Here is a 27,689-nt window from a genome sequence, read left to right on the forward strand (position 1 = left end):
AATTTATTTATTATTAATTTATTTATTTATTATTATTTTTTTATTATTTTTTTTTTATAAATGTTTTATTTTATTTTCTTCTGCTTTATTTCTATTAATGTCGGTTCCATATCAAGCACCATGGGTGATCATTTTTTTTCCCTCTCTTTCCCTCTGGGATGGGCCCCCAGAGGATCCTGGCCTACCTTCTGACAACATCAGGTGGGTCAGAGTCTCTCCTGAGACAGTACGTCCTTTACATGGACTGGCTCACCTTCCCGTGGTGTGGACGAGTACCCAGAATCATCTGTCCAGGCGACTGATGCTTCTGGGTAGCCAAGCGGCCGGAACAGAACAACAGAACACACTCAAACCGACGTCACACACATATCTGGCCTATTTGTAGTGATACTGTTCTTCACAGAGACACGAGGCGGAGTTGAATAAACGTTCTAGGAGCCGCTCTTTACATATACACATGTCCACACACATGTCCTCACAATGGTCTACGCGGTTAGCACAGTGGTATCGTCATCGTCCTCCCCACACCGGGTGGAAAAGGCCCGGGTTCGAATCCTGTCGATGACGCGTGGCACTTTAATGGGCTTCTTTTACTCAGTGGCTGAGGTAGTCGGTCTCAGGCGTAGTTAGCAAGTTTTCCCCCTGTGTTTCTGGGGGGGGGGGGTTCCGTCCAGCAAAACAGACAAATCGATCATAGAACACACGCAATTAACAGACATAAGACACACAGCACGGCATATGAATTTAAATATTCGGGTGGCCTAATATAATAGTTTGGTTTAGTTTTTAGATGACACAATGGGGTTCCACAGCAGACCACCGAAGACCCCTCTCCACCAGTAGACCCTCTCTTCACCTGTGATCATCATCGACGGCGAATGCTGTGATGCCAACAACACGCTGGTTGGACACTGGAGGACTGGAAACGAGTGTGCTGGTCGGGTGCGTTCAAATATTTGGGTGCCAAGCCGACGGATGCCTTCGTGTGTCGCATAAACAATAGGAGGACCCACCGTGCATTGTGCCCACTATCAAGACAGTGCCCACTATCAAGGCAGTGGTTGCTTAATATGGGGCATGCTTTGCTGGCCAAAACTATGACTCCTGGTGTGTGTTTGGACCAACGTTTTATTGGTGAGCTCTACCGGCAGCTCTTGGAGACCATGTATCCTCTGCCATGTCGCAATTTTTTCGGACAGAAAAGAGAACCTTCCAAGACGATAATGCGCTGTGTCATCGGCCCGCACTATGCACGAGTGAGTCGAGGAACAAGGCGCCGACAATATCATCCATCTTGACTGGCCACCAAGTTCGCCTCATCTCAATCCAACTGAACACTTGTAGGATGTTTTGGAATGGGAAGTGAGGTATATGGACACGCAACTCATCTTGACACTGTGGAAAGCCTTGCAGGCAGCTTTGCCGCAAATCCCTACGGACTTGTTCAGACATGTGGTGGAGTTAATGCCTAGACGAATAGCGGTTGTTATTCGTGCGAATGGTGGCCCAACACGGTGTTAGGTAGGTGGTCATAATTCAATGATCACTCAGTGTAAGTCTTAAATAGGGTTAATCCGATGACTAAGAAGCCACCGAAGCCACTCGATGTGCCAAACCAAAATGCAAATGTGCAATGTAATCTACTAACTTACTAACAAAAATTATAAAGCAGGACAGAGCAGAGATTAAAAACAAATGCTCTTTTTCTGTAATTTCGACGAATCTGTGTTATTTCCATAACAAAGATGAATCTGTAGGGAAGGAGAATATCCTCCATATTCTATCCACAAGTGTATCCTTTATCAACTCTACAGTGATTGCTAAGGGACTGTTAAAGACCGGAAAGCGTTGGACGAGAAAAACAAGAGGATAGCCTTGCAACAAAACTTTAAAAGGTTTTTGAAGATCTTTTAATAATGTTGATTGTTTGTTTTATTTATAGTTAAGCGAAAAAAAGTTTCTTAACAGTTTTACAATTCTTTCAAGTACGTTTGCATTTTTTTAACAGGCAGCAAAAAAGGGAGTTTCGCAAACAGTCTATGGGCTTGTTTTTGGGTTTTACCAGCTGACCGTTTTTCTGTCGTGTCCAGTTTATGGGAAATTGGTAAGTTTTTCCAGTTTCTTAATAAATACCTTCTAGCATGTGGCCTCATAATCTTCGATTTCTAATGAAAATAATTAAAAGACCCCACTTCTCTGATATGAATTGTGAAAGAAGAAATAAATTACATTTATTAAATTGGCTGTACACTAATGGTTTTAATAAGTTCCCTAAAGAAATGTGAAAAGTAGTAAGAGGTATACATATATCGATTTTAAGCAAACATTTCAGTTTTTTAAATACAATACCTGTAGTTGAACAATATCTTGATATATATACACTGAGTGATCACTGAATTACGATCACGTACCTAATACTTCGTAGGTCCTCCTTTTTCCCTCAGTACAGCAGCTATCCAATGTACATTGATTCAACAAGATGTCGGAAGCGTTCAGGAGGTATGGCCAACCAAGCTGTGTGTAATGCGGTCAGCAATGCAGGTATGGAGGTGATTGGTGTATCCAGACGCCTGATATGCCTTTCCATAATGTCCCACAAGTGCTCAATGGGATTGATATTGGGAGAGTTCGGAGGCCAATCGATATGCTGGAAGTCAGAACTGTGTTCCTCAAACCATTCCTGCACAACAAGTGCCCGATGGCTCGGCGCATTGTCATCTTGGAAGACACCTTCGCCATTCGGGAAAAAGTGTAACATAGCGGGGTGTACACATCAGCAAGCAGTTGAGGATAGCGGAGACAACTGATACGTTGTTCCACATGCACCAGGGCTCCAAGTTTCTGCCAGAGAAACATGCCCCACACCATACAACCGCCTCCACCGGCCTGCATTTTTGATACCATGCATGACGGATGAAAAGCCTCATGTTGTTGACGCCAAATCCGTACACGACCATCCACGGTGTGGAGTAAATAACGTGACTCATCCGACCAGCTCACCTCCTTCCAGTCTTCTAACGTCCGACTTGTATGCTCTTTGCAACAGGCGAGTCTTTTACGCCGATGAACCTTGGTTAGGAGAGGATGCCGTAGGGGTCATCTGCTGGTATAGTCCATACGTGCCAGTGTGCGACACATGGTCATAGCAGATATTGTTCTGGGTTGGCCCATGCTGTATTGGGTAATCAACGCTTGAACAGTGCTGCGCCTTTTCGCCTGTCTTTCGCAGACCTTTGCAGTTTTGCCATCGGGTCATTGTTTGACCATTTTGATGCCAGTCTTGGTACACTTTAACTACAACGGCTCTCGAACGCCCCACCAGTTCAGCCGTTTGAGAAATCGAGGCACCAGCTCGTCGAGCACCCACAATCCGTCCTTTATCAAAATCCGATAAATCCTTTTACCCATCACGCTCGGAATTTTACTACCTACTGTACCACTGACACCTTTTCTATGCTACGTAGTCGACTAACTCCTCACTCTCGCACCTCACGTGGTCAACGGATTGCATTCCGTTTTCATAGAGGTGGTCATAATTCAGTGATCACTCAGTGTACATGAATAAAAAATATTTTGATATATATTTGTTCCAATCAAATATCATTAGCAAATTTTGACATGAAAGTTTCCACTAAACTTTATATTTCGGCTTTGTTTGAATTTCTCTCGGATTCGATCCTTGAGTATATTTTTATATTGTCTGAATTTTTTCCGGATTTAATCCTTTAACTTAAACAGTATTCTAAGAATGACAATGAATTCACTTTTCGTTTGAATACCGTCCCCCAAAATATCCAAACTGGGTATTTTGGGGACGTCATTTAGCTAAGTCATTTATGAAGATCGTTCACGATCCAATGATCGATGCCAATGACAATCACCAAACCAATTTACTGATAAAATAACACAAATGCGCTGTTAGGCTCACTGGTGGGTATGCAGGAGGTGAGTGGGCTTCTTAAAGGCTCCAAAGGTATTGCAAAATAGGCTATGATTGTTTCAAGGAGGTCAGTGGGCCTCTGAAAGGCTCCAAAGGTATTCCAAAGTAGGCTATGATTGTTTCAAGGAGGCTGATACCTCCTTGAAACAATCATAGTCTACTTTGGAATACATAAATACATTTTTCTTAGATAAACACGGAGATAATAATTAGTTCTATGAAAACTTAAAAAACCTTGCACCTATCAAAGACCAATCCATTGTGAGAATATAGCAACGGATTCGCAGTGCCATTTTGTAAAGCCTCTTGGTTTACACCTATTTCAAATTACTATAGTGTATATTTATTTGTAGGTTTCTAAGCAACATGATTTCTCCAAACTCGTTTTCATTCCACATGTTTCCTTTTTAAATCTTTTTGACAGGATTTTTTACTTAATTTAGCTGACAAGAGTGGCACCAAAGTTTATGGTAACATCGGGAATATTTACAACAGGGACCTGTTCTATCCTTTTTGGGTAAGTTTTAGTATTTCTTGACATATTATGTTATGTAATTTTTTTTATTGAAATTGTCAGAAATTTCTGTGGGGGATTTTAAAATAACTTATTGGTTACTGGCGGAGAAGATACAAGACCCAGAGCAACTACCACATATTCTATTATACTTTTGAATCACATCAAGATAAAATCGTACAAAATTTTAAGGTCGCCGGGTATAAAATTCAAAACTTGAATTAAAGGCACGTGTTTAGAAGACACGAAATTTTTGCCTTTCAGATATATATTTTTGCAAATACTGTATATACAGTTTTCTGCTTTTCCTGGACGAAAAACTCTAGATTTCGGAGGGGGAACCCTCGCCCGAAACTGGCTAACTTATCCACCGTGTGAAAAAGGCCCTTAGAAGTTCCTCACGTCATCGACTGGACTCGATCTCAGGTCTTTTCCACCCGTTGTGAAGAGGACAGCGATTCTAGCAACTGTGCTACTCACGAGGGCGTTAGCAGTTATGTTTTCCAGTTTACTTTTCGAGAGTTTTCAAAGTACACAGTGCAGCAAAAAATAATGAGACTGAATTTAAAAAAAAAACAAAACAAAAACCACCCACACGAGCGCTTCTGGAGATGGGATGGCGCTAGAGAAGCACAGAAATGTAACTTTGATCGTGCATTCTATTTAACGTCACCATCAGAAACCTAAGAATGAAATAACGGATCAACATCAAGTTTTGTGTAAAGCTGTTGAGAGGTCCTACTGAAACAGGCGAAATGTTACGAACAGCTTATGGGGATGTCCTGAGCAAAAAACATTTCGATGTTTTAAGTATTTTAACGAGGGCAGAGAGGATGCATCAGATAATCCTCGAAGTGGACGCCCAAAAAACGACCTGCAACCCCGAACTGGTGGACTAGTAAAATTGCAGTTTACTAGTAAGTGGCCACGGATTAGCACTGAGAGTGCTAGCAAGTGAGTTAAATGTAAATAAGGAATCACAAGGTCCATAATTACCACAGACTTAGGAAAAAGAAAAATTTGTTCCACTGTTTGAGTGATGAGGAAAATCTTTCTTTTGGCTCACAAATAGGTTGCAGTTCTCAACCATCCTCCTTACCTCCTGACTTGTCTCCAGAGACATTTTTTTTTCCGTTTCCCAAGTTGAAATTGAGATCGAAAGGAGATTTGATGGTATTTATGACAATCACAACTAATATTTGATAATGTTTATGACATTCAGAAGAATGTAACAGCAGAACTAAATAATATCACAACAGACGAGTTTTTCCTCAGTCTTTCGAAAGTTTTTGTGAACCTATAAGAGGCATTCAGTCTCTTGGGGACTATTTTAAGTAATGAGACTGAATTGAATTGAATTCAGTCTCATTACTTTTTTGCCGCAGTGTGTACATAAAACCTTTAATGCGCACATAAAAATCAATAAGAAGATATTACGTCGTAACCCACGCTGGTAAGGTTTGGTTTCGTGACCTTCTATATAATGGTGTTATGTATAGGTTTACCGCCTATCTACATTTGCATACTCGTCTTCTTCCTCTTTGTCCTCTCTCTCTTCTTGTTTTTCTTGTTGTTGTTCTTCTTCTTCCTCTCTGGTATTAGGCCTAGTGGCCTGTTACGGTCTCTCTCCATCTTTGCAGGGTCTGCCTCTGTCTCTCCTTCTCTGGGGTTTGTAGTTTAGTATCTCTTTCAGATAAAGCCCGTTCTCCATTCTCTTTACGTGTTGTATCCATCTGTTTCTGTATGAATCTATATAATCCAGTACTGAGGTTGTCTGCAGTTTTGACAGGACGTCTTAATTTATTTTCCTGTCAAGTCTGGTATAACCTGCGGTTCTGCGCATGAAACGCATTTCTGCACTAGTCAACCTCCTCCTATCCCCTTTGCTCATTGTCCATGCCTCAGAGCCATAGGTTAGGACAGGTCTGGCGAGAGTGTTATGTATCCGTGTCCTTGTTTTCTTATGCACTAGATTAGATTTGAAAATATGGTTTATAATTTTAGTAATTCCCATGTAATTATTTATTTTTACTCAATATCTTTTTCTTTTTCATATGATAGGTGGTATTTGAAAGTGTTAACTTGTTCAATAATATTATTGTCAATGCTGATCTTGCTTTTTATTGGATCTCTTCCTTTAAATGCCATCACTTTTGTCTTTGAAGATGCGATTTCCATATTAAATTTCATTTCCATATTAAAAGGTGGTAGATGACTCTCATCAACCGGTGCAATACCACCACTTTGCTTATTGGAGGCTTGAAGTGATGGAACCCATGTTTAGTCTCCAGAGATAAGTTCTGGCCAACCCTTCCGCATCTTTTCCCTCATGCAGTATGATTGATGACTTTTGAGGTTATGATGAACATCGTGGCGAGATCCAATATTCCTTACATTTCGAGGGTACAGCTCTAAAACGGTTTTCGCAGGCCGGCCGCTAGTTAGTACACCGGACCGGACCTATTGGTAACTCTCTAGGAGGCTTCCGGATCAGCTAGTGTATAATCTTGCTACCTCTACTCTGCCAGATAGTGACTGGAGGGAGTCCGAGTAGTGTGTATGCGGGGAACATTGTCGAGGCCACGTTATGTCAAGGATCTGGGTATATTCTTACCATATGTACGCCATATCCAAAAATTTCATTACTTCATACAGCATGTCCCACCCAATTTTCCTTACTATTGAATACACCATGCATTGTGAAACTAATATAATAAGCTTATCTGCGAAAAGATCTAAACCTCCCAAACACTTCCAAATTAATTTCACAAATATACGTGGTCTCAATTCTAATCTCAACGATGTCCATTTCCACTTGCAGTCTGCCAAACCCCATGTACTTTTTCTGACAGAATCTCAGTTATCGGTCGATTCAACTACTCCTCATCTCAGATGCCCAAATTATTCACTGTATGAGTCCTTTCGCCTCAAAAGTGGTACTTGTACATATGTCGGTACTGATATTCCCTGTCAGAGACTTGGCAATTTGGAATCTCCTCTCTTTGATCTTCTCTGGCTTAAAATGTCTCTACCTCATTGGGTCAAATTCATCTGTTGTCTCTACCGTTCTCCCAGTTCCACTAATCACTTGGAGCTCTTTGACTTCCGTTCTTTGCAACTTGACTTTCTCCAACTTTCCTAACAGTGAGGTAATTTTCCTTGGTGATTTTAATAGTCACAACTACAACTGGCTTCCGTTTTCTAATCACACCGACCCAGCTGTTCGAGATGCCGAGGCTTTTGCAATTACTAATTACCTTACACAAGATTGTTCATTTACCTTCAAGAATACCGGACAATCCTAACCATACAGCGAACACGCTTGATCTTTTTCTCACAAACAACCCTTCTAAGTACACGGTCGAAGTGAGAGGTCCTTTAGGCACTTCAGATCACAACTTGGTGATTGTCTCTTCTACAATGGAGTCTTTATCTCATGGCTATTCCCAACCTCGTGTTGTTCGGCTTTACAAGAATGCAAAATGGGATGACCTGCGAGATTTCTTTTCTTCTTTTCCTTGGTCGGATTACTGTTTCAAAACTTATGATTTCAACGTTTGCTCAGATCGTGTCTGAAATTATTCTTGCAGGAATGGAATCCTTTATCCCACGCTCCACTTTAAAATCTCGTCCTTTATCTAAATCTTGGTTTTCCAATAAATGTGTTAAGGCTGTTCAAGAGAAGAACGTTGCATATCGTAATTGGCTTGTTTCTAATTCTTCAGTTTCATTTTCTGCCTATACCAAAGCTCGCAACAATTTTAAAGCAGTTATTAATCAGTCCAACCTAGAGTTTGAACACGCTTAGAGTAGAAAACTTGCTTCTTGCCCTAATGGTAGCCGAGCATTCTGGTCCTTTGCCAAAGCTATTGGCCGCAACTTTTGTCCATCTCTGCTCCCACCTCTGTCCAAACCAGATGGTTCTGTTGTCACTTCAGCCAAGGATAAAGCTGACCAGTTAGCAACCTATTTTTCTTCCAACTCATGTATTAATGAACTTGGTAAAACACTTCCCACCATTCCCAACACGCTCCATTCAATGCCTCCTGTGGTCTTCCGTCAAGAGGATATCAGAAGGATTTTGACGAATCTTGATGCTAAGAAAGCTCCAGGTCCCGATGGTATTTCTCCACTTGTTCTCAAAACCTGTGCTCCTGAACTTACTCGTATTCTTTGCCGCCTTTTTTCACTTTCTTATTCCAAAGGTGTTTTTCCTTCTGCTTAGAAATTTGCTCATATCCAACCAGTTCCTAAAAAGTGTGACAAATCCCTCCCATCCAATTATCGTCCCATTGCAATTACTTCTACTCTTTCTAAAGTAATGGAGAAATCAATTAACCGTCAACTTTTAAACTACCTAGAAACCGTCCGTCTGATCAACGATCGCCAGTATGGATTCCGTCAGTGTCGATCCACTGGTGATATTCTGGCTTATGTTACCCATTTATGGACTAATTCAATGGAAAGGTTCGGTGAAACACAAGTAGTTGCTCTTGACATCTCAAAGGCTTCCGATCGTGTTTGGCATAAAGATCTTCTAAACAAGCTTCCATCTTATGGTTTGCCAACTGTTTTTAGTAATTGGTTATCCAGTTTTCTCCTTGATCGCTCACTGAGGGTGATGGTAGATGGCTCTCTGTCTTCTAACTTCTTCACTAATGCCGGTGTCCCCCAAGGTTCAGTTCTTTCCCCCACTCTTTTCCTCTTGTATATCAATGACCTTCTTCCATTGACTGGAAATCCTATCCATAGTTTTGCCGTTGATAGCACATTGCATTCCACTTTCCATTTTCAGAAACCGTGCCCTGCTCAATCAGCTTCAACTTCTCGAAAATCTGCTACCAACTCCTTGAATACCCATCTCCAGGTAATTCTTCAGTGGGGCAAAGACAACTTAATTGATTTCAATCCTTCTAAAACTGAATCTTGTCTTATATCTCGCAAAAAGGATTCTTCTGCTCCTATGCTTATCTTTGGTGACACTCTGATTTCTAGGCAAAATGATATATCTCTTTTGTGGATTACTCTGACTTCTAATCTCTCTTGACGCAAGCACATTACGAATATTGCTTCCTCTGCATCTAAAAAACTTGGTTTTCTCTTTCGTTTTCGGCGTTACTTTTCTACCGAACAGCTGCTCACTCTGTATAAATCGCAAATCCTCCCTACCATGCAATATTGTTCCCACATCTGGGGTGTGGTGCCCCCAAAACCTCTCTCAGGCTTCTTGATTTCATTGAGAAGAGAGCAGTTAGGTTAATTAATGGCTCCTCTCTAACAGAGTCTCTCCACTCGCTGTCTCAGACGTACTGTTTCTGCTGCATGCCTCTTCTACAGATACTTCCATGGGCACTGTTCTTCTGAATTGGCTTCTGTAATTCCCGCTCTCTCTTTCAAAACAGTCCGAACACGTGCCGCCACCAGCCAACATCCATTTACTGTCCAACTTCAAACTTACAGAACCAACTTTTCATCTTCCTCGTTTATTCATTCAACTGCCATTTTCTGGAACAACCTTCCTTCATACGTATTTCCTGAAAATTACAATCTACAGAAGTTCAAGTCCAATGTCAACAAATATTTTGTTTCTTCTTCTACCATCCAACCCAAGCACGGTACTAAGTACTATAGGTTCTAATACCTCTCGTGTTTGGGGTTTACATAAAAAAAAAAAAAAAAATTAGTTTACTATTTTGTTTAATGAGAATATGGCTTTCTGCAATGAGTTCTCATTGTCTTCTATTAGGGCCTGGTCATCATCAAAAAGCAGTGTGTCCATTTTTGCTTTGCGACTAATTTCGATACCTGTCTTGGAGATTTTCCTCCATTCTCTTATAATATGATTTATGCCGAATAGAAGCGGGGACAGTCCACATCCTTGTCGCACCCCTGTTTTTATTGTCTTGAATTCAGCTGTTTGTGATTCAATCTTAATTCTTATTCTATTATTTTTATAGATATTGAGGATGTCCTCAATCAACTGGTTTGGTATATTGTCTTCTTTTAAGATTTCAAATAATTTTGTTCGGTTCACCTTTTCAAAGGCTTTTTTGTAATCTATGAATAAGAGATGGATTTCCAAATTAAACTCTCTTCTTTTTTCTAACAGGAGCTTGAGTGTCAAGTAAGCGTTAGTGCATGATCTTCGTAGTATTTACTAAGTTTCAGTTTTAAGAGGCTTGAGTATATTTTATATCCTGAGTGTAGGAGCCTGATTCCTCGGTAGTTATTGTAGTCTTATTAGAAAATTGCCTTTTTAGAAAATTGGGACTACCAGAGAATTTTTCCAACTGTCTGGTGGCGGGTGGCCCGCAAAAATCATATTTATCAGTTCAAGTAGCTTAATTTCAAAATTTTTTCCTGAGTATTTGATGAGCTCTATGTTAATTTCATCGTTGCCTGGATATTTTTGAATTTTACTGCTTTTAAGTACCGTTTCCAGTTCTTTGTTAGTGAAGGCTTCTCTTATATTATTGTTAGATGTTGTTTTAGAAAGGGGAGGGTCAACTTTGGTCCATAAGTTTTTATTATTGAGCCAATCTTCTAACGGTATTGTGTTAATTGTGACTGTTTTCTTGAGGTTATTGTTCATTTGTCTTATTACTTCGTATGCGCCGACCGGGCTAGCCGAGTGGGTAAAGTACCTGCCCGGCAACCCAAAGGTCGCGGGTTCGATTCCCGGCTCGGGCTTGGATCAAAGTACTGCGAAAACCTTGGGAGGTGCGATATGGCCACAGAAGCCGATGCGCCAACAACTACCAAATAAAAAAAAAAAAAAACTTCGTATACTCTAGTATACAAAGTGGCTTATTAATATCTTTTTCTAAGTTGATGACAAAAATGTTGGATTGATCTGTCTTTTTCGTGTTTCTCTTTTGGCTGTGGCTCTTTTTCGTTTAGATTCCACTTCATCTTCTACTTTTTTGTGATTAATAATACACCACAACGCGAGATGCAAAAGATTGCTGTAAAAGAGATGGGGGAAGGTGTTATTATTTGACTTATACGCTCACATACATGGTGATTTATTTATCATACTATTTGCAGTTTAACAACATCTTAAAATTTTTTGCACCAACAACATCAATATTCTGTGGAGAAAGATTGGTGGTAAACCAATTTGTGCTATCCGGTAAGGATAGCACAAATGTTATGATCGCTGAGTGGAAAAGGAGCGGGTTCGAAGGGATTTTTTTTCATCCCGTAGCTGAGTTAGTCAGTCTCAAGAGTAGACAGCAAGGGCTTTTCCTGGAAACTCGATTTTTCGTCCAGAAAAACAGGCAGACTCGACCACAGTACACTTAAGAACATAAATACACATGGGCAGATGAGGGCATTATGAGGTGACAAGACAGTTTTTTCTACAAGGTTCAATTGAGCAAATCTACACAGTGAAAAACGTTAAGGAGATATATGTGATTTCAAGGAGTTTAGAAACACTACCTTAAGTTTTAAGGTGTAGAATGACATAGAGGATGACACAAATAAGACAAATTTGATATTTATTTATTTTTGTTTTATTTTCAGACAGAATTACCCCATTTTTCATAGGTCTGTCTTATTAACATCAGCTGAAAACGTTTTATTTCACCCACTCTAGTAGCTCCATGTGTTAAGCCACAAGCACTTCCTTTTGAATTATCTTTCAGAATACTGAACAAAGCGCCTGCTGGTATACAGTTTACCGTTCTGACTTTCGTTGTGAGAATATTTGAAGCTCTGGGTGCGGCTGCTTACTTTACTGCAGCCTACACAATCATTGCAGCAGAATTTCCTGATCACAGAGCTACAGTAATGGTGAGTACACTTACTTTTATGATTTAAAAAATATATTTTAGCTTGGCTAACTTTGGAATAACTTCCTTACTTTGAAACTCGACTTTCTCCAGTCCAACTTTCCTAACAGGCAATTTTTTCCCTTGATGATTTTAATGTTCACAACTCCAGACGGTTTCAGTTTTCTAGTCACGCGAACCCAGCCGGTCGAGATGATGGGAGGTTTTGCAATTACTAATGACCTCGAACTGATTGACAATTTGCCTACCAGAATACCACGCAATTCTAACCACACAGCCAACACGCCTAACATTTTTTCTCACGAACAACACTTCCAAGTACATGTACTGTACTTGGAAGTGTTGTTCGTAATCAAGGTCAAGGCGAGTGCTCCTCTAGGTACCTCAGATCGCAACTTGGTGGTGGTGGTGGTCTCTTCTTCAATGGAGCCTTCTCTCGTGGTCGTTCTCAACCTCGTGTTGTTTGGCGTTGCAAGAATGCAGGAGGATGATCTACGAGATTTCTTTTCTTTTTCTCCAAGGTGGGATTACTGTTTTCTGATGTCAATGTTTTCTCAGATTGTGCCAGAGAAATTATTCTAGTAGGGATGAAACCCTTTATTCCACACTCCACCTAAGGCCGTTCAAGAAAAAAATGTTGTATATCTCAATTGGCTTGCATCCAAATCTCCAGGTTCCTTTTCTGCCTAAACCAAAGTTCACAACAATTGTAAAGCAGTTATTAATCAGTCCAAATTAGAATTCGAACAGGGTAAGAATAGAAAACTTCCTTCTTGTCCAACTGGTAATCGAGCATTCTGATCTCTTTCGCAACTTTTGTCTATCTCTATCCCCACCAATATTAAAACCTAATGGTTCTGTTGTCACATCAGCTAAAGATAAAGCCGACCTGGTACTTTTCTTATGATTCTTCTATTGATGACCTTGGAAAACCACCTCCTACTATTCCCACTGCATCTCATTCAATCCTTCTCGGTCTTCTGTCAAAAGGACGTGAGAAGAATTTTGAACAAACTTGATGCTAAGAAAGCTCCTGGTCCTAATGGCATTTCTTCGCTTCTCACAAACTGTCTGCGCGGGTAGCACAGTGGTATCGTCACCGTCCTCCCCACACCGGGCGGAAAAGCCTACGGTTCGAATCCCGTCGATGACGCGAGGAACTTTAATGGGCTTTTTTCGCTCCGTAGCTGAGTTAGTCGGTCTCAGGCGTAGATAGCAAGGGATTTTACCACAGAAACTGGGATTTTTTTTGTCCAGCAAAACAGGAAAATCGAGACCAGAGAACACATGCAATTTACAGACAAAATAAATACAGGGTCATCGAAAAAGGTGTCTGTGATTTCCCTTTTAATTATCTTTGGAAATATTTGATCGATTGCTGTGATCGGTAGCAGCAAACAGTGTGGCAACTCACTAAGTGTTATTTCACACCTCAACAATGGCTTTGGCTGCGCCGTGAGTGAGCGCAGAATGACTCCTACTTGCATCGCCTCAGTCAGTGTAAGTAAGATTACCACTGCCAGTTTCCTTAAACTGATTAAATCAACGTATTATAGTGTTGTCTGTAAGTACGTCGGTATTGACGTTGCACTATTATGACAGATTTAAATTCAGCGTACCACAACACACACTACGCTTTCTGTTACACAACTGTTTCCATAGTGTCGAGACGACACTACGTGACACAAGCACTAAGACACATTAAGCCAACGTGCCCCCTTCGCCTGCGATTGTCCGGGTTCAAGTCTTCCAACGGCTCGCATACCTGTAAAATAGAAAAGTCCAGATTGTTGCTCCTTATGCCAGCACCTGTAGAACTATCCGCAGGGGCTGCCCCTAGGGTTATGTTCTGGGGCCACTCCTGTGGAACATTGTTTTCGACGATTTCCTCTCCAAGGATCTGGGTGATGTCGATGCCCAGGCCTTCACAGACGATCTAATCCTGATGACTGCAGCGGACTCAAGAGTCTGCCTGGAGACCCAAGCTAGCACTTCAGACACTTCAAGATTGGGCAAACACTCATACTCTTAGGATTCCGCCGGAGAAAACTAAATAGTATGAATTTTATTTTGTTTATTTTATTTTATATTAAAGTAAAATAAGATTATTTACAATAAAATATGGTTGTCTTGCCCCTTGTCATCCTTCATGCCCAGTCAGCTGCATAAAAGAGGGGAAGAAAATCCTTGGTTGATACAAACAGGAACTAATAATAATTATTAGGAAGCAGCACTTTCTATTTCACAATTTTATAGTTTTTGTTTTACTTGGTTCGCTTTAATTTATTTCTTTTTATTTTTGTATATACTTTTATTCGAGTATTAGTTAATTATTAGTTAATAAAAATAGTTTAATGGGCTGGCAGATACATAAAAAACATGGCGCCCATGACGAAAAATATTAATGAAAACGATTCTTGGTAAATAAAGAAATTTGCTCTCAGCCAGGGGGCATTTTATTTGTTGAACAAACTTCCATATAATGCTGTTTGAGTGGGCAGTTTAATTACGCATTTGAAGGACAAAATCAGCAACATATTAAAGCATGAAATTGAGTAAACGCGTGCTTAATGTTAAGCTGTAAATTTATTTAACGAAAAATCTCGGAGTAATAAAATTTACCAGAAATGTTTTATTTTTCAGGGTATTATGGAAACTGTCTTTGGGGTCGGCATGATTGCAGGTCCAACGATTGGTGGAGCGCTGTATGAGGTTAGTCCTGTTCAGTTCTTTATTTTAGTTTAAATTTATTTTTTATTCACTATTTTGATATGATTACGAGTATTAAATATTGCAGTGTGTGGTGAGGAATGTGGGATTGCTGTATAGCTAATGTCCCACATGACCAGATCTAGATCCTTTCTCTACCCCATATAAGCTCGTTCTGGTTTCGTCTCTTTTTCGAAGGGCCTTTCAATTTCCTGCTCCATGGTCCATTAAGAATCTTCCTCGTTTGAATGGTAGCTTCATCTCCAAGGGATATCCTCCTTACGAAATCAAAACATTTTTTATTTAGTTTTGTAATTTTTTAGTCTTGGTGAAGGATTACAATTTTTGTTATCTGGCTGAAGTATTCGCATTATCTCATCCGGTGTCTCCGGATCGAATATAATCGGGTTCCTCGGTACAATTCACTAATTATGGATATTAATTTCTGTATTGTTTCGCTGATATAAAGACTTTTTTTGCATACAATTTTAAGTCAGTCATTTTATGTGAAATCTCAACTGACTGTTTTACATGTATTGTACATTAAAAAAACTAACCAGAGGGATTAATTGAAATTTAATATAATTTTAGGATTAAATTCCAATTTTCGGATTTTAGGATATGATTCAAGTAAGAATCCAGAAATTAAAACCAAGTTTCCATATTTAGGTGTTAAAAGTGCGTGAAGAGAGTTCGTACTCCTGTAGGAGGACTGGTTGGTTCGAACTCAGGTCTTTTTCACTCGCTGTGAGGAGCACGGCGACGTAGAAGACAAAGCATAGATACCTCATACATTATGATTTTGAAGATAATATATGAGAATTCTACCTCCTTTATTAGACTAGAAAAAGACAGTAGGAAATTTAAAATTGAGAAAGAAGTTCGAAAAGAAGACACAATATCTTCGAAGTTGTTTACTGCTGCCCTTGAAGAAGCTTTCAGAAGATTGGACTGGTCGCAGAAAGGAGTCAACGTGAATGGAGGATACCTAAACCATTTACGAGTTGCAGGTGACATTAGAGGAAAATCTTAATCAGTTATGAAGAGTTAGGATTTCGGACTGAAGATGAATATGGCTGAAACAAAAGTAATGATGAGCAAGTATGCAACCGAAAGGGATATAATCATTGAAGGAGAAGTAATTGAAAAGTTGGATTCATATACTTATCTGGGACAAGTCATTAGCTGTAATAATGATAAATGGATAGCATTCGGGAAATATAGTAACTTACTGAGGGGCAATAGCCCAATTTGTCTGAGACGTAAAATAATGAACCAAGGTATACCCCCACCATGACTTATGGAAGTGAAACTTGGGCAAAAGAATAGAAGAGAAGCTGAAACTATACAGTGAAGAATAGAACAAATTATAATAGGAGTCACACTGTTGAAAAAAAAAAGAAACACGTGATTCGGCAGCAAACTCAAGTAAAGGGCTTTCTTGTCAAAACTAAGAACTGAAATGGACTTGGGCAGGACACATAATTCGAAGATATGATGACAGATGGACTAAGAAAATAACAGAATGGTATCCAAAAGGAGCTAAAAGATAACCTGAAAGACAACAATTGAGATGGACGGATGAAATTCACGAGTTCGTGGGTAGTAAACGGATGGCCCATTGCACAAACAGAAGAAACTGGAAAGTTGCTGGAGAGGCCTTCCTCCTCCAGTGGATTGAAAACGGCTTGATGATGATGATAATGATTAATACTTTTATACTGCTCATTTGCTGTGATAATGGAGCATTATTGAAATCGAGATGTGGCAAACATGCATCTCATGTATGGACTTGCTAGATGTAATGCAGCCGAGGCGAGACGCCTGTATACAGAAAACTTCCCTAATCGTCACGTGCCAATAAGAAGACCTTTCAGAGAATACATGAATGCCTTGAGGAAACTGGTTGATTTAGAAAACGAGTTTGAGATGATAGTAGACCCATCAGCACTAAAACAGCAAATCCGACAGACACCTGGAACTTTTGAGTGGGTGAGGAGGTCTATGATGAAGTGTTTGCAGGCTTGTATTCAGACAGATGGTGGTCACCTTGAGCATTTGATGTAAATGTAAGCAGGTAGTTGCTGGAACACAAAAATGGCCTATAACTCGGAAACAATGCGAAATCAGACCTCTGTTTACATGAACTTTTTTCTATTGTTTTTAGGTCCTAAATCCATCCCTGAAGTGGATCTCACATGTTATGATATACCTACATACATGCATCAATCTAGGAAAATACATGTAAATCGAAGAGGTTTTGTGTTATATGATGTCCAGTAACGCTTGTGTGGCCGCTAGTGCCAAAGTCCAGTTCACCGGCAATAGTGAATGAACAGAATCTCGCGAATTTCTAAAGGTATTGGTTTTCGGTGTGTTTCGCATGTGCTGCAACATAGAGAATGTCATTATATAACCCGAGAAAAGAACTAATTTCTCTGCCCAGTTTAATATGTCCATAAATTTCGCTTGTTCTGCGGTCAATTTCCTGTTTTTCCTGAAAAAAATTCCCAGAATTTCAGGAGAAAAACCTTGCAATCTGTACCTAAGACTTATTATAGTACCATTATTGTTGCTCTTATATTATTTCTACCTGATTGGAGGATTCCACTCCGTAACGGTACTGCTACCAAGACACAGGGTGGTTGTTATGTTTTGTGTTCCTGTTGGTCGAGGAAATCTTTGACTGTCCTACAGGTGTTCAGGATTGCGACTTTCTGGAGTTCCTTGTAGGTGTTCTCTGGGAGACCTATTGCTGCTAGGCTGCTATGTAGAGTCTTTGGCACCATACGGGTGATTGACAGGAATGATCGGGATGGTCGATACTTCTTGTATATGCCACGTTTCCTTGACCTCATGTCTCAGGTTCGTGTACTTCCTAATTTTTTTCTCGTGGGTTTTCTGGACATTGCTAGTGTTGGGCACCTCTATGTCAATCAGGTAAATAGCCTTTTCCATCTTGTCCACAAGGGTTATGTCCGGTTGTTATGCAAGGGCTATCCCGCACAACAGATCGCACAAGGGCCATATCCGGTCTGTTGTGCGGGATAGCCTTATCCGTTTTTATGGCGCGGTCCCAGTACAGCTTGTGGGTTCGGGTCTCTAGTACTGCCTGGGGTTCGTACTTGTAGTATGGTACACTTTCTTTGGTCAACTGGTATTTTCCTTGCTTGCTTCTGATGTATTATCCTGGCTACCTGGTCGTGTGTATGAGTGTACTCAGTCTGGGTGATCACCTTGCACTCCGCGGTGATGTGTTGGATCGTTTCTGAGACCAGGTGGCATCGTCGACATGTGTCATCTGATATTCCGGGCTCCTTTGCAATGTATTTTCTATAGTTTCTTTATTATTATTATTATTATTATTAGCTATATGGTGCGAGGAAGCCTGAGGCTTATGCTGCACCAGCCAAAAAAAAAATTCTGAATTAACCTGAGAGAGAGAAAACAAGAGTCAGAAGTAGAAGGGAATCACCAAGAGAGAAGAATGATGATATTCAGCTTAGGATCCTATGTGTGCCAAGCACATACTCACCACATGTGAGCCTCTGGGGTTGTATTCAGCCATAGAGTGAAAAAGACACATAAAAGTTCCACACGTCGTTGTGGGATTCGACCCCCCGCGCCTTTTCCTCTCCGTGTGGGAAGGCAGTGATTATAACTACTGTGCTACCTGCGCAGAAAAACATAGAGAATAGCTAGCTTCCTCGAGTGTTTCATTCCAGTCTTTCACGAATAGATGCAAGCCCGGAAAGTAACCGTGAACAGACGCAACTGGGGCCCGAAAATGTAAGGCGACGGAACGAGACACCGGACTCTTGAGTAGATTATTAAGGGTAATCTTCACCAAATGATGAGATAATTAACTTCTGCATTTAAAGCGGGACTATCAGGAGACATGAAAAAAAAAAAAAAAAAAAACTGTTATTTTTAGGCCACCCGAATAATTAAATTTACCTGCCGTACATTGTGTATTATGTCCGTAAATTGCATGTTCTCTATGGTCGATTTGCCTGTTTTGCTGGACGAAAAACCCGAGATGCGGGGAGAAAAACCTTGCTATTTACGCCTGAGACCGACTAACTCAGCCACGGAGTGAAATAAAGCCCATTAAAAAGTTCCTCGCTTCGTCGACGCGATTCGAACTCGTGCCTTTTCCACCCTAGTGTGGGGAGGATTGTGACCATACCACTGTGCTACGCGTGCAGACAGAGACATCCGTACTCACCCCTTATGAAGAACCCTAAAATTAATTCACGGAAATAGGAAGCCCCTTCACAGAGGCATAGTTTCCCGAAAAATATGAAAATGCAGCCATATTTTCTGACAATCCATTTGCTGGACGAAAAACTCCAATTCTTGGGGTAAAAAACATGCAATCTCTCCTGAGACCGACTAACTCAGCTGCGTTGTGAAAAAAAACCAATAAAATTCATTCCTACGTCGTTGATTGGATTCGAACTCAGGCCATTTCAACTTGGTGTATGAACGGTGATTATAATCCTACTCTGCTACCGAGAGGGGTATGAAAGAATGGTTTGAGGGACACGAGGAAGACTTCATACATCTGTCTTGGCTAGCTCAATCCTGAACTCAGTCCTCTTGAGCATCTGTTGGATGATGTGGAAAGGTGTTTGTCCCCACAACCTTTCGTTCAGGAATTGAGGACAGAATATTGGACGAATGGTCCAATATTCCTAGAGTCAAGAAGGTGACTCTAGTTGACCACTCCATGTCAACATGTCAGAGCAGTGTGATTCGAAACAACAGTGGAACAATACGCTATTAACTAATGGTTATAATAAAGTGGCCAGGAAGTGTACATAAGTAGCTCTTATCCTCCGTGATGTTCATTTAACATTGAATAGATAAATAAATAAATTATTACCCATAATTATTGCACTATTTCAGTCACGACTAAAAATAACAATAATTTTAACTTTTGATTTTTTAGCTTGGTGGGTACACATTGCCCTTTGTAGCCTTGGGAGCTCTCCTTCTGTTAGGTGTTATTGTATCAATTATTTTCCTTCCAAATACAGGTAGGTAAACTTAAGTTTAGTTTTGATTTTGTTCTTTAATGGATGAGCTTTATCAATGACAGTGTGAATTGATTATGTAAATGCGTTGTTTTTGTAATAGAAGATTATGAACACGAAAGGGACAGCAGTCTCTCAATGTCTGCTAACTAAAAGAAAAGGCATAATTTTCCATTTTTTGTATATACAAGTCTGGGAGCCTTATTTTAGGAAGAATGTGAATCTCATGGAATGGGTGCAAAGAAGAAGATTTGGACACTAGGCACCCACGAGGAAACCTAATCAGGAGTTTAAGGCTTTGATTGGACTGAGTAAACTTAATGTTGGTGGCATGCTTACTCTTTCTTGAACACACGCACACACATATTATAAGGGAACCAAACTGAAAACCGATGGCTGCATTTTTCTTTCAGCTAGAGAGTAATTTGTTGTTGGAGCAAACTTCCATCTGGCGTTGTGAAAGTGGGTAATTTGAATATATTTAGGATTAGGCAAGTTATTAGACGGGATGGCCAGAACGAGGCAAACGATGTGGATAGATTTTTTTTTTGGCTGATGATGATGCATAAGCTTGCTTCCTTGAATCATTTTGCCACTACTAAACTAAGGTTGCACGGTCCTTCACCTCCGAAACCCGGGAGTTTTCATCCAACAAAACAGAATAACTGACTACGGAATATGGAGGTGTGGCAATAAAGTCCCCGATGGGGACTTTATTAAAACAAAAATTTTAGTGAAACAAAAAGAACACAAAGTGAAGAAGCTCAAAAGTGGTTTTATTTTTATTCAAAGTAATCATCGCCTGATTGAATGCACTTACGTATTAAACCGTTCTAAAAGTTTCTGAAAAGAGTCAGCCAAGCCGTCCAAAGAGATGATGTTCAGGTCGACGGTTACGTTTTTCTTTATGCCTGCAACATTCTGAAATCTCTTTCATTTAAGGGCAGTTTTCACCTTCGGAAAGACGAAGAAGTCCCCTTTTCACCTTCGGAAAGACGAAGTAGGGTAGATGGTTCCTCTTTACAATGTCATTTTTCGTCAGATATGTCTTCACAAATGCGAAATGAGCTAGACATTGTCATGTAACAAGAACCAACTGTCTTTCTCTCAATGCAACCTCACCAGGAAAATGCGCTTCAATAGTCTTAGAAGCACCTGCATGTAGAAAGGAGCATTGACTCTACCCTTCAGGCACAAATTCCTTGTGAATCACACCCTCTTTATCAGAAAACATGATCAGTATCATCCTGAACTTTTGTAAGCAAAACGTTTTGTGCCTTGGTGATGATTTTGAAGTGCACTGCATGCTTAGACGTTTCGTCTCTGGGTCATACTGAAACACCCAACACTAATCTCCAGTGACAATACACTCGAGGAAATTAGGACTGTCTTGACAAATCTGAATGAAGTCTTCGCATGATGACACTCTTCGTTGCTTCTGCTCATCCGTGAGGTTGTGCGGCACAAATTTTTCACAAAGAAAGCACAGACCTTTCTTTGTCATTCGTTCGTCACTCCATTGCTAAATCGTTCCGATTTTGTAATGGAGCAACGGACGAATGACAAAGGAATGTTAACGCTACTAAAGAAACTGGTTGTTACCTGCAACAACCACTTTCTTTAGTAGCGTTAACATTAACAAAGATAGAACAAATGGAAGAGGTGGTCCTCAGTAGGAGGTATGGCTACCTCTAATGTCGATGCAGGCTTTGCACCGCCTGTCCATACTTGTCAACCTGCTGGACAACCTATGTACCCCTATCTGTTATAAAAAGTTTGAATTACAACATACCACTTCCGTTTATTTTCAAACTCATGGAACATGACCGAAACAGCACCAGTCCGGGAACTTTATTGCCACACCTCGTACATTATTTAAAAACAATACACTGACACCTCATAGCCTTAGCTGATATAGAACGCACTTAGTGCTGTTGTCTCGTATGCTTTTTCACTTATTTTCTTGGGCAGGCTCCCAAGATTTGAGATTTCTATAAACGTACACTGGTGTGAAAATTTAAGGACCAGTCACATTTTCACCCGTAGCTCTCATAGGAGTGGCCAGGATATGGGAAAAGCATACCAAAGGAACCTCGTGAGGTACAGAAATGATGAAGGAAACAACACCGACACAACAACGGAAATAAAACGATACAGAGAGACTTTATTCAAAAATGGCAACGTAGCACTGGCTGCCATGATACAGATGGATCATTGATAAAGATAGAACAAATGGAAGAGGTGGTCCTCAGTAGGAGGTATGGCTACCTCTAATGTCGATGCAGGCTTTGCACCGCCTGTCCATACTTAGAACAATGTTGTTGATAATTTCTTGTGGTAACATCGTCCATTCCTATGTCAGCGTCATCTTCAGCTTGTGAACATTTTCTGGTGGGTGTGGACGTGCAGCTAGGCGTCTCCCGAGAGCGTCCCATGTGTGTTCAATAGGATTTAGATCGATGGAACGGGCAGGCCAATCCACACGAACAATGTCCTCACTTTCCCAAAACATATCAACAGCTGCAGTGCGATGGGGTGTGGGGCGTTATCACCCATAAACACGAACTCGGAGCCAATGGCACCTCGGAATAGACGCACATGGGGAAGGATCACCTCGGTACAGTAGCGTGCACCGGTTATAGTACCACCTTCCAGTATCTGGAGTTGTGTACGTCCATCCAAGATCATACCTCCCCAGACGAGAACACCTCGACCGCCAAATCGATCCCTTTCAGTGATGTTTGCGGGGTGATACCGTGTGACAACCTCTCGCCAGATCAACTGACGTCCAGAATCGCTGCTGAGACTGAATCTACTCTCATCAGTAAAGAGTACTTTAAGTAAAGATTTTGTGGTTGTAACTTTTAGAAATAGCGTTGGTCCTTAAGTTTTGCACACCAGTGTAGTACTGGAATATCATGCAACACTCGCAGGTAGATAACTATTAACCGATCATACTAAACAATATTGCCACTGTCTTTACAGTTATTTTGGTGCTGTTCAGACTAACAAGTCTGTACAGCACCGAAATAACTGTACTGCTGTACAAACTGCCTTCTCACTGACGAGGTGCACCTCTTTAGTGAGAAGGCAGTTTTGGATAATTCGAAGGTCACTGAATTCGAAGGCCCGAGTGAAAATGAAAACACGGGTTGTTTATTTTATTTTATTATTAATTTTTATTACCTATTTTTATATGTTTTCACTTTTAATATTAATTTTATTTTATATTTTTTGCTAGTGCAGCAAAAGCTTGTTGTTCCTTCGTATTACACTGCCCTACTCTCAATATCCGGACATCTGCATGTCTTCAAGTGACCTTCATTTACACGAAAATTAATAACGAGTGGTGAAACCTTTAGCCTTTATGATGACCTCTAGTTCTCAGTGGAACACCTTCCACCAGTGTTTTTTTTTTTTTTTTTTTGTAAAAGACTTAGGTTTTCAAAGCAGCGTTCAGTTCAGTGTTCCGTTTTTTGGGTAGTCTCTCTCTCTCTCTCTCTCTCTCTCTCTCTCTCTCTTTCCCCACACGCACCCAACGAACCAATTCATCCGAGAAGTACTATATAGGATTGAGGTCAGGCTCTCGGCTAGTCAGTCCAACTTTTCGATGTTTTCATGTCCTGAACGCAATCCGTCACAAATGCTAACGGTATGGCATAGAAGGTTGTCGTGCAGATACAGGTATGGGCCTTTCCAGATGTGCTGCCACGACGTATTACTGTCCAAGACTTATAGATAGACCTCAGCATTCATGGTTTTGTACAAAATAACCAATTAACCAATGTCCTAGGCCAGACCATGGAAAACGGACGCAGACCACCACGCTGCCTGAGCCAAACTTCTTTTTCGGGATGATGATGCAGTCTGGCAGCGGTAACTATCTTTAGACATCTGGAACACTGAGGCGCGATCATCACACTGGTAGACCATGTACCGTGACTCGTCACAGCTTTCCATTAGTTCTCGATCGAAGAACGGCAGCCTTATACTAAGATAACAGTGACATTAATCAGGGTGATTAGTGTCTTGTGGAGGGCTGCACTACTGTGGTAACCAATATCACCAATATCATTCAGTAAGACTATTCTTTTTAAGTTGTCGTTGTTGTTGTGTGGTTTTAGGAGCATCAGCGATTAAGGCCATATTGTTCCGTGTATACTGTAAATTCCGTGCGTTCTGAGGCCGATTTTCTGTTTGCTTGACGAAAAACTCGAGTTTCTGGGAGAAAAAAAACCATGATATATTAGGAAAAACCACATCAGAGACAGACTAACAGCTACGTTATGAAACTGGCCCATTAAAATTCCTCACACCATCGAAAAGAATTGAACTCAGGTCTTATCCACACGGTGTGGGGAGGACGGCGATTCTACCAACTGTGATATCCACGAGGGCTCTTTGCAAGTCTCTCCTCTCACCTTATGTCAGCTTTGGACGTTTTTCGGGTTATTTCGTGACAGTTTCAACACCGCTCCGCTTCCAATTCCAGATTACATCGCCAACAGTCGACCTAGGGAACTGCCACGTACAGACCAACCGCTTATTAGCATTAGTAGAGGCATATGATGCAAGAAAGCAAGCTTATGCAGCATCAGCCAAAAAAAAAAACAAAAAAAAAAAAAAACCCACTTCCACTTCACCACTCCGTTCGTTCGAAATACCTGTCCAGCTGAGCCTTAAATTTATTTAGGCTATCAACTTCCACAACAAGGGATGGAAGTCTGTTCCACCAACCAACTACCCGCTGGCTAAAGGCAAATTTCCGCACGTTTATCCTACATCTGTCTTTCCTCAATTCCTTGGACCCAGGAGAGGTACCCATGGACTGGAAATGTGCAAATGTGACCCCAATTCACAAAGGAGGATCAAAGGCTGAAACAAGTAATTATAGACCTGTGAGCTTAACTTCTGTTCCAGGAAAATTAATGGAGGCACTGGTTAAAGAAGCACTGCAGGATCATTTAGACAAGACTTCAGTTATAGCTCAGACACAGCATGGTTTTGTTAAGGGGAAGTCTTGCCTGACCAACTTGATTGGATACTATGATGCAGTCACAAAAGAACTGGATGCAGGGAATAACTTTGATATTATATACTTGGATCTTAGAAAGGCTTTTGATACTGTTTCACATGGAAGACTGCTACACAAATTGGAGCAGTGTGACATTGGAGGCAAATTGCTGCTATGGATAAAGGGGTGGTTGAGGGGGAGAAGACAGAGAGTGGTAATCAATGGACACTGCTCATCGTCGACTGATGTTATTAGTGGGGTCCCTCAGGGCTCAGTGTTGGGTCCATTGTTGTTTTCTGTATTTATAAATGATATTGATGATGGTATATCAAGCTTAATGTCCAAGTTTGCAGATGATACAAAGGTTGGCAGGGTTGTCAAGGACACTACTGACACTATGCTGCTGCAATAGGATCTGGAAAGGTTGAGCAGATGGGCTGAGAGGTGGCAAATGAAGTTTAACATTGACAAATGTAAAGTACTACACATGGGAAACAGCAACCCCAGAGCAACGTATCAACTCTGTGGTACTACACTGACAGTGGTAGAGAATGAAAGGGACTTGGGGGTGGTTGTGCAGGCAGATATGAAGTTCTCTGAGCAGTGCAGACGGGCTGCAAGAGTAGCTCATGGAGTATTGTCAATGATATACAGGAATATTTCCAGCAGGGATAAGGAGGTGATTGTTCCATTGTATAAGGCCATGGTCAGGCCACACCTTGAGTACTGTATACAGGTCTGGAGGCCTCATTTCAAGAAGGATGTAGAGCTGCTGGAACGAGTACAGAGAAGGGCAACAAGATTAGTGAATGGAACAAAGGGGTGCTCTTACGAAGAAAGGCTTAAGTTTTGCGAATTACAGTGTCTGGAGACTAGGCACCGGCGAGGTGATCTGATAGAGGTGTATAAAGCCTTGAATGGTTTAAGCATGCTCAATGCTGATGGGATTCTTCCTCTAGCTCAGAAAAATCACCTGAGAGGGCATAAATTCAAATTGAGGAAAGACAGATGTAGGATAGACGTGCGAAAATTTGCCTTTAGCCAGCGGGGGGTTGGTTGGTGGAACAGACTTCCATCCCTTGTGGTGGAGGTTGATAGCCTAAATAAGTTTAAGGCTCAGCTGGACAGGTATTTTGAACGAACAGAGAGGTGAAGTGGAAGTGGTTTTTTTTTTTTTTTTTTTGCTGATGCTGCATAAGCTTGCTTTCTTGCATCAAATGCCTCTACTAATGCTAATGCTAATGCTAATTCGAATTTATGCCCTCTCAGGTGATTATTCTGAGCAAGAGGAAGAATCCCATCAGCATTGAGCATGCTCAAACCATTCAAGGCTTTATACACCTCTATCAGATCACCTCGCTGGTGCCTAATCTCCAGACACTGGAATTTGCAAAACTTAAGCTTTTCTTCGTAAGAGTACCCCTTTGTTCCATTCACTAATCTTGTGGCCCTTCTCTGTACTCGTTCCAGCAGCTGTACATCCTTCTTGAAATGAAGCCTCCAGACCTGTATACAGTACTCAAGGTGTGGCCTGACCACGTTTCCGCACGTTTATCAGCAGGGATAAGGAGGTGATTATTCCCTTATACAAGGGAATAATCACCTCCTTATCCCTGCTAGAAAACTTCCTGTATATCCTTGACAAGACACCATGAGCTACTCTTGCAGCACGTCTGCACTGCTCAGAGAACTTCATATCTGCCTGCACAATTACTCGCAGGTCCTTTTCATTCTCTACCACTGTCAGTGTAGTACCACAGAGTTCATACGTTGCTCTGGGGTTGCTGTTTTCCATATGTAGTACTTTACATTTGTCAATGTTCAATTCATTTGCCACCTCTCAGCCCATCTGCTCAACCTTTCTAGATCCTGTTGTAGCAGCATAGTGTCAGTGGTGTCCTTGACAACCCTGCCAACCTTTGTATCGTCTGCAAAATTGGACATTAACCTTGATATACCATCATCAATATCATTTATAAATACAGAAAACAATAATGGACCCAACACTGAACCCTGAGGGACTCCACTAATAACATTAGTCCACGATGAGCAGTATCCATTGATTACCACTCTCTGCCTTCTCTCCCTCAACCATCCATTTATCCATAACAGCAATTTGCTTCCGATGTCACACTGCTCCGATTTGTGCAGCAGTCTTTCATGTGCAACAGTATCAAAAGCCTTTCTAAGATCCAAGTATATAATATCAAAGTTATTCCCTTCATCCAGTTCTTTTGTGACTGCATCATAGTATCCAATAAAATTGGTCAGGCAAGACTTCCCCTTAACAAAACCATGCTGTGTCCGAGCTATAACTGAAGTCTTGCCTAGTTGATCCTGCAGTGCTTCTTTAACCAGTGCCTCCATTAATTTTCCGGGAAAAGAAGTTAAACTCACAGGTCTATAATTACTTGTGTCAGCCTTTGATCCTCTTTTGTGAATTGGAGTAACATTTGCACAACTCCAGTCACTGGGTACCCTCCCCCCTCTGAGGCGCCTCCAAAGCCAGGTGGGCAGGAGCAACAGTGCGTAGCACACGCTTCTTGATTAGACAGGAATTTGAGCCTGTGACCACCAAATACGGAGGATGTGGAAATGGCAGGGAATAGCCACCGCATATCCCCGGAGCAACATTGCCTTAGTTGCTAATGCTCCTAAACATTAACAATCAACAACA

The 27,689-nt window shown here is 41.0% G+C and overlaps 1 protein-coding gene across 1 annotated transcript in view; it reads left to right on the forward strand.

Moving 5' to 3' along the window:
• The window catches only part of LOC150077668 (MFS-type transporter SLC18B1-like), a 74,559-nt gene that overhangs the window by 30,180 nt on the left and 16,690 nt on the right, over positions 1-27,689 (forward strand). The window contains exons 5-9 of the mRNA XM_090385199.1: positions 2,009-2,104; positions 4,384-4,457; positions 12,104-12,251; positions 14,894-14,962; positions 19,914-20,001. Of these exons, the coding sequence (XP_090241325.1) occupies positions 2,009-2,104; positions 4,384-4,457; positions 12,104-12,251; positions 14,894-14,962; positions 19,914-20,001 (475 nt within the window). The remainder of the gene's footprint in view (positions 1-2,008; positions 2,105-4,383; positions 4,458-12,103; positions 12,252-14,893; positions 14,963-19,913; positions 20,002-27,689) is intronic.

The sequence above is a fragment of the Mastigoproctus giganteus genome, chromosome 11 (assembly GCF_048544385.1).
Source record: "Mastigoproctus giganteus isolate SK-2022 chromosome 11, ASM4854438v1, whole genome shotgun sequence".
Classification (NCBI taxonomy): Eukaryota; Metazoa; Arthropoda; class Arachnida; order Uropygi; family Thelyphonidae; genus Mastigoproctus; species Mastigoproctus giganteus.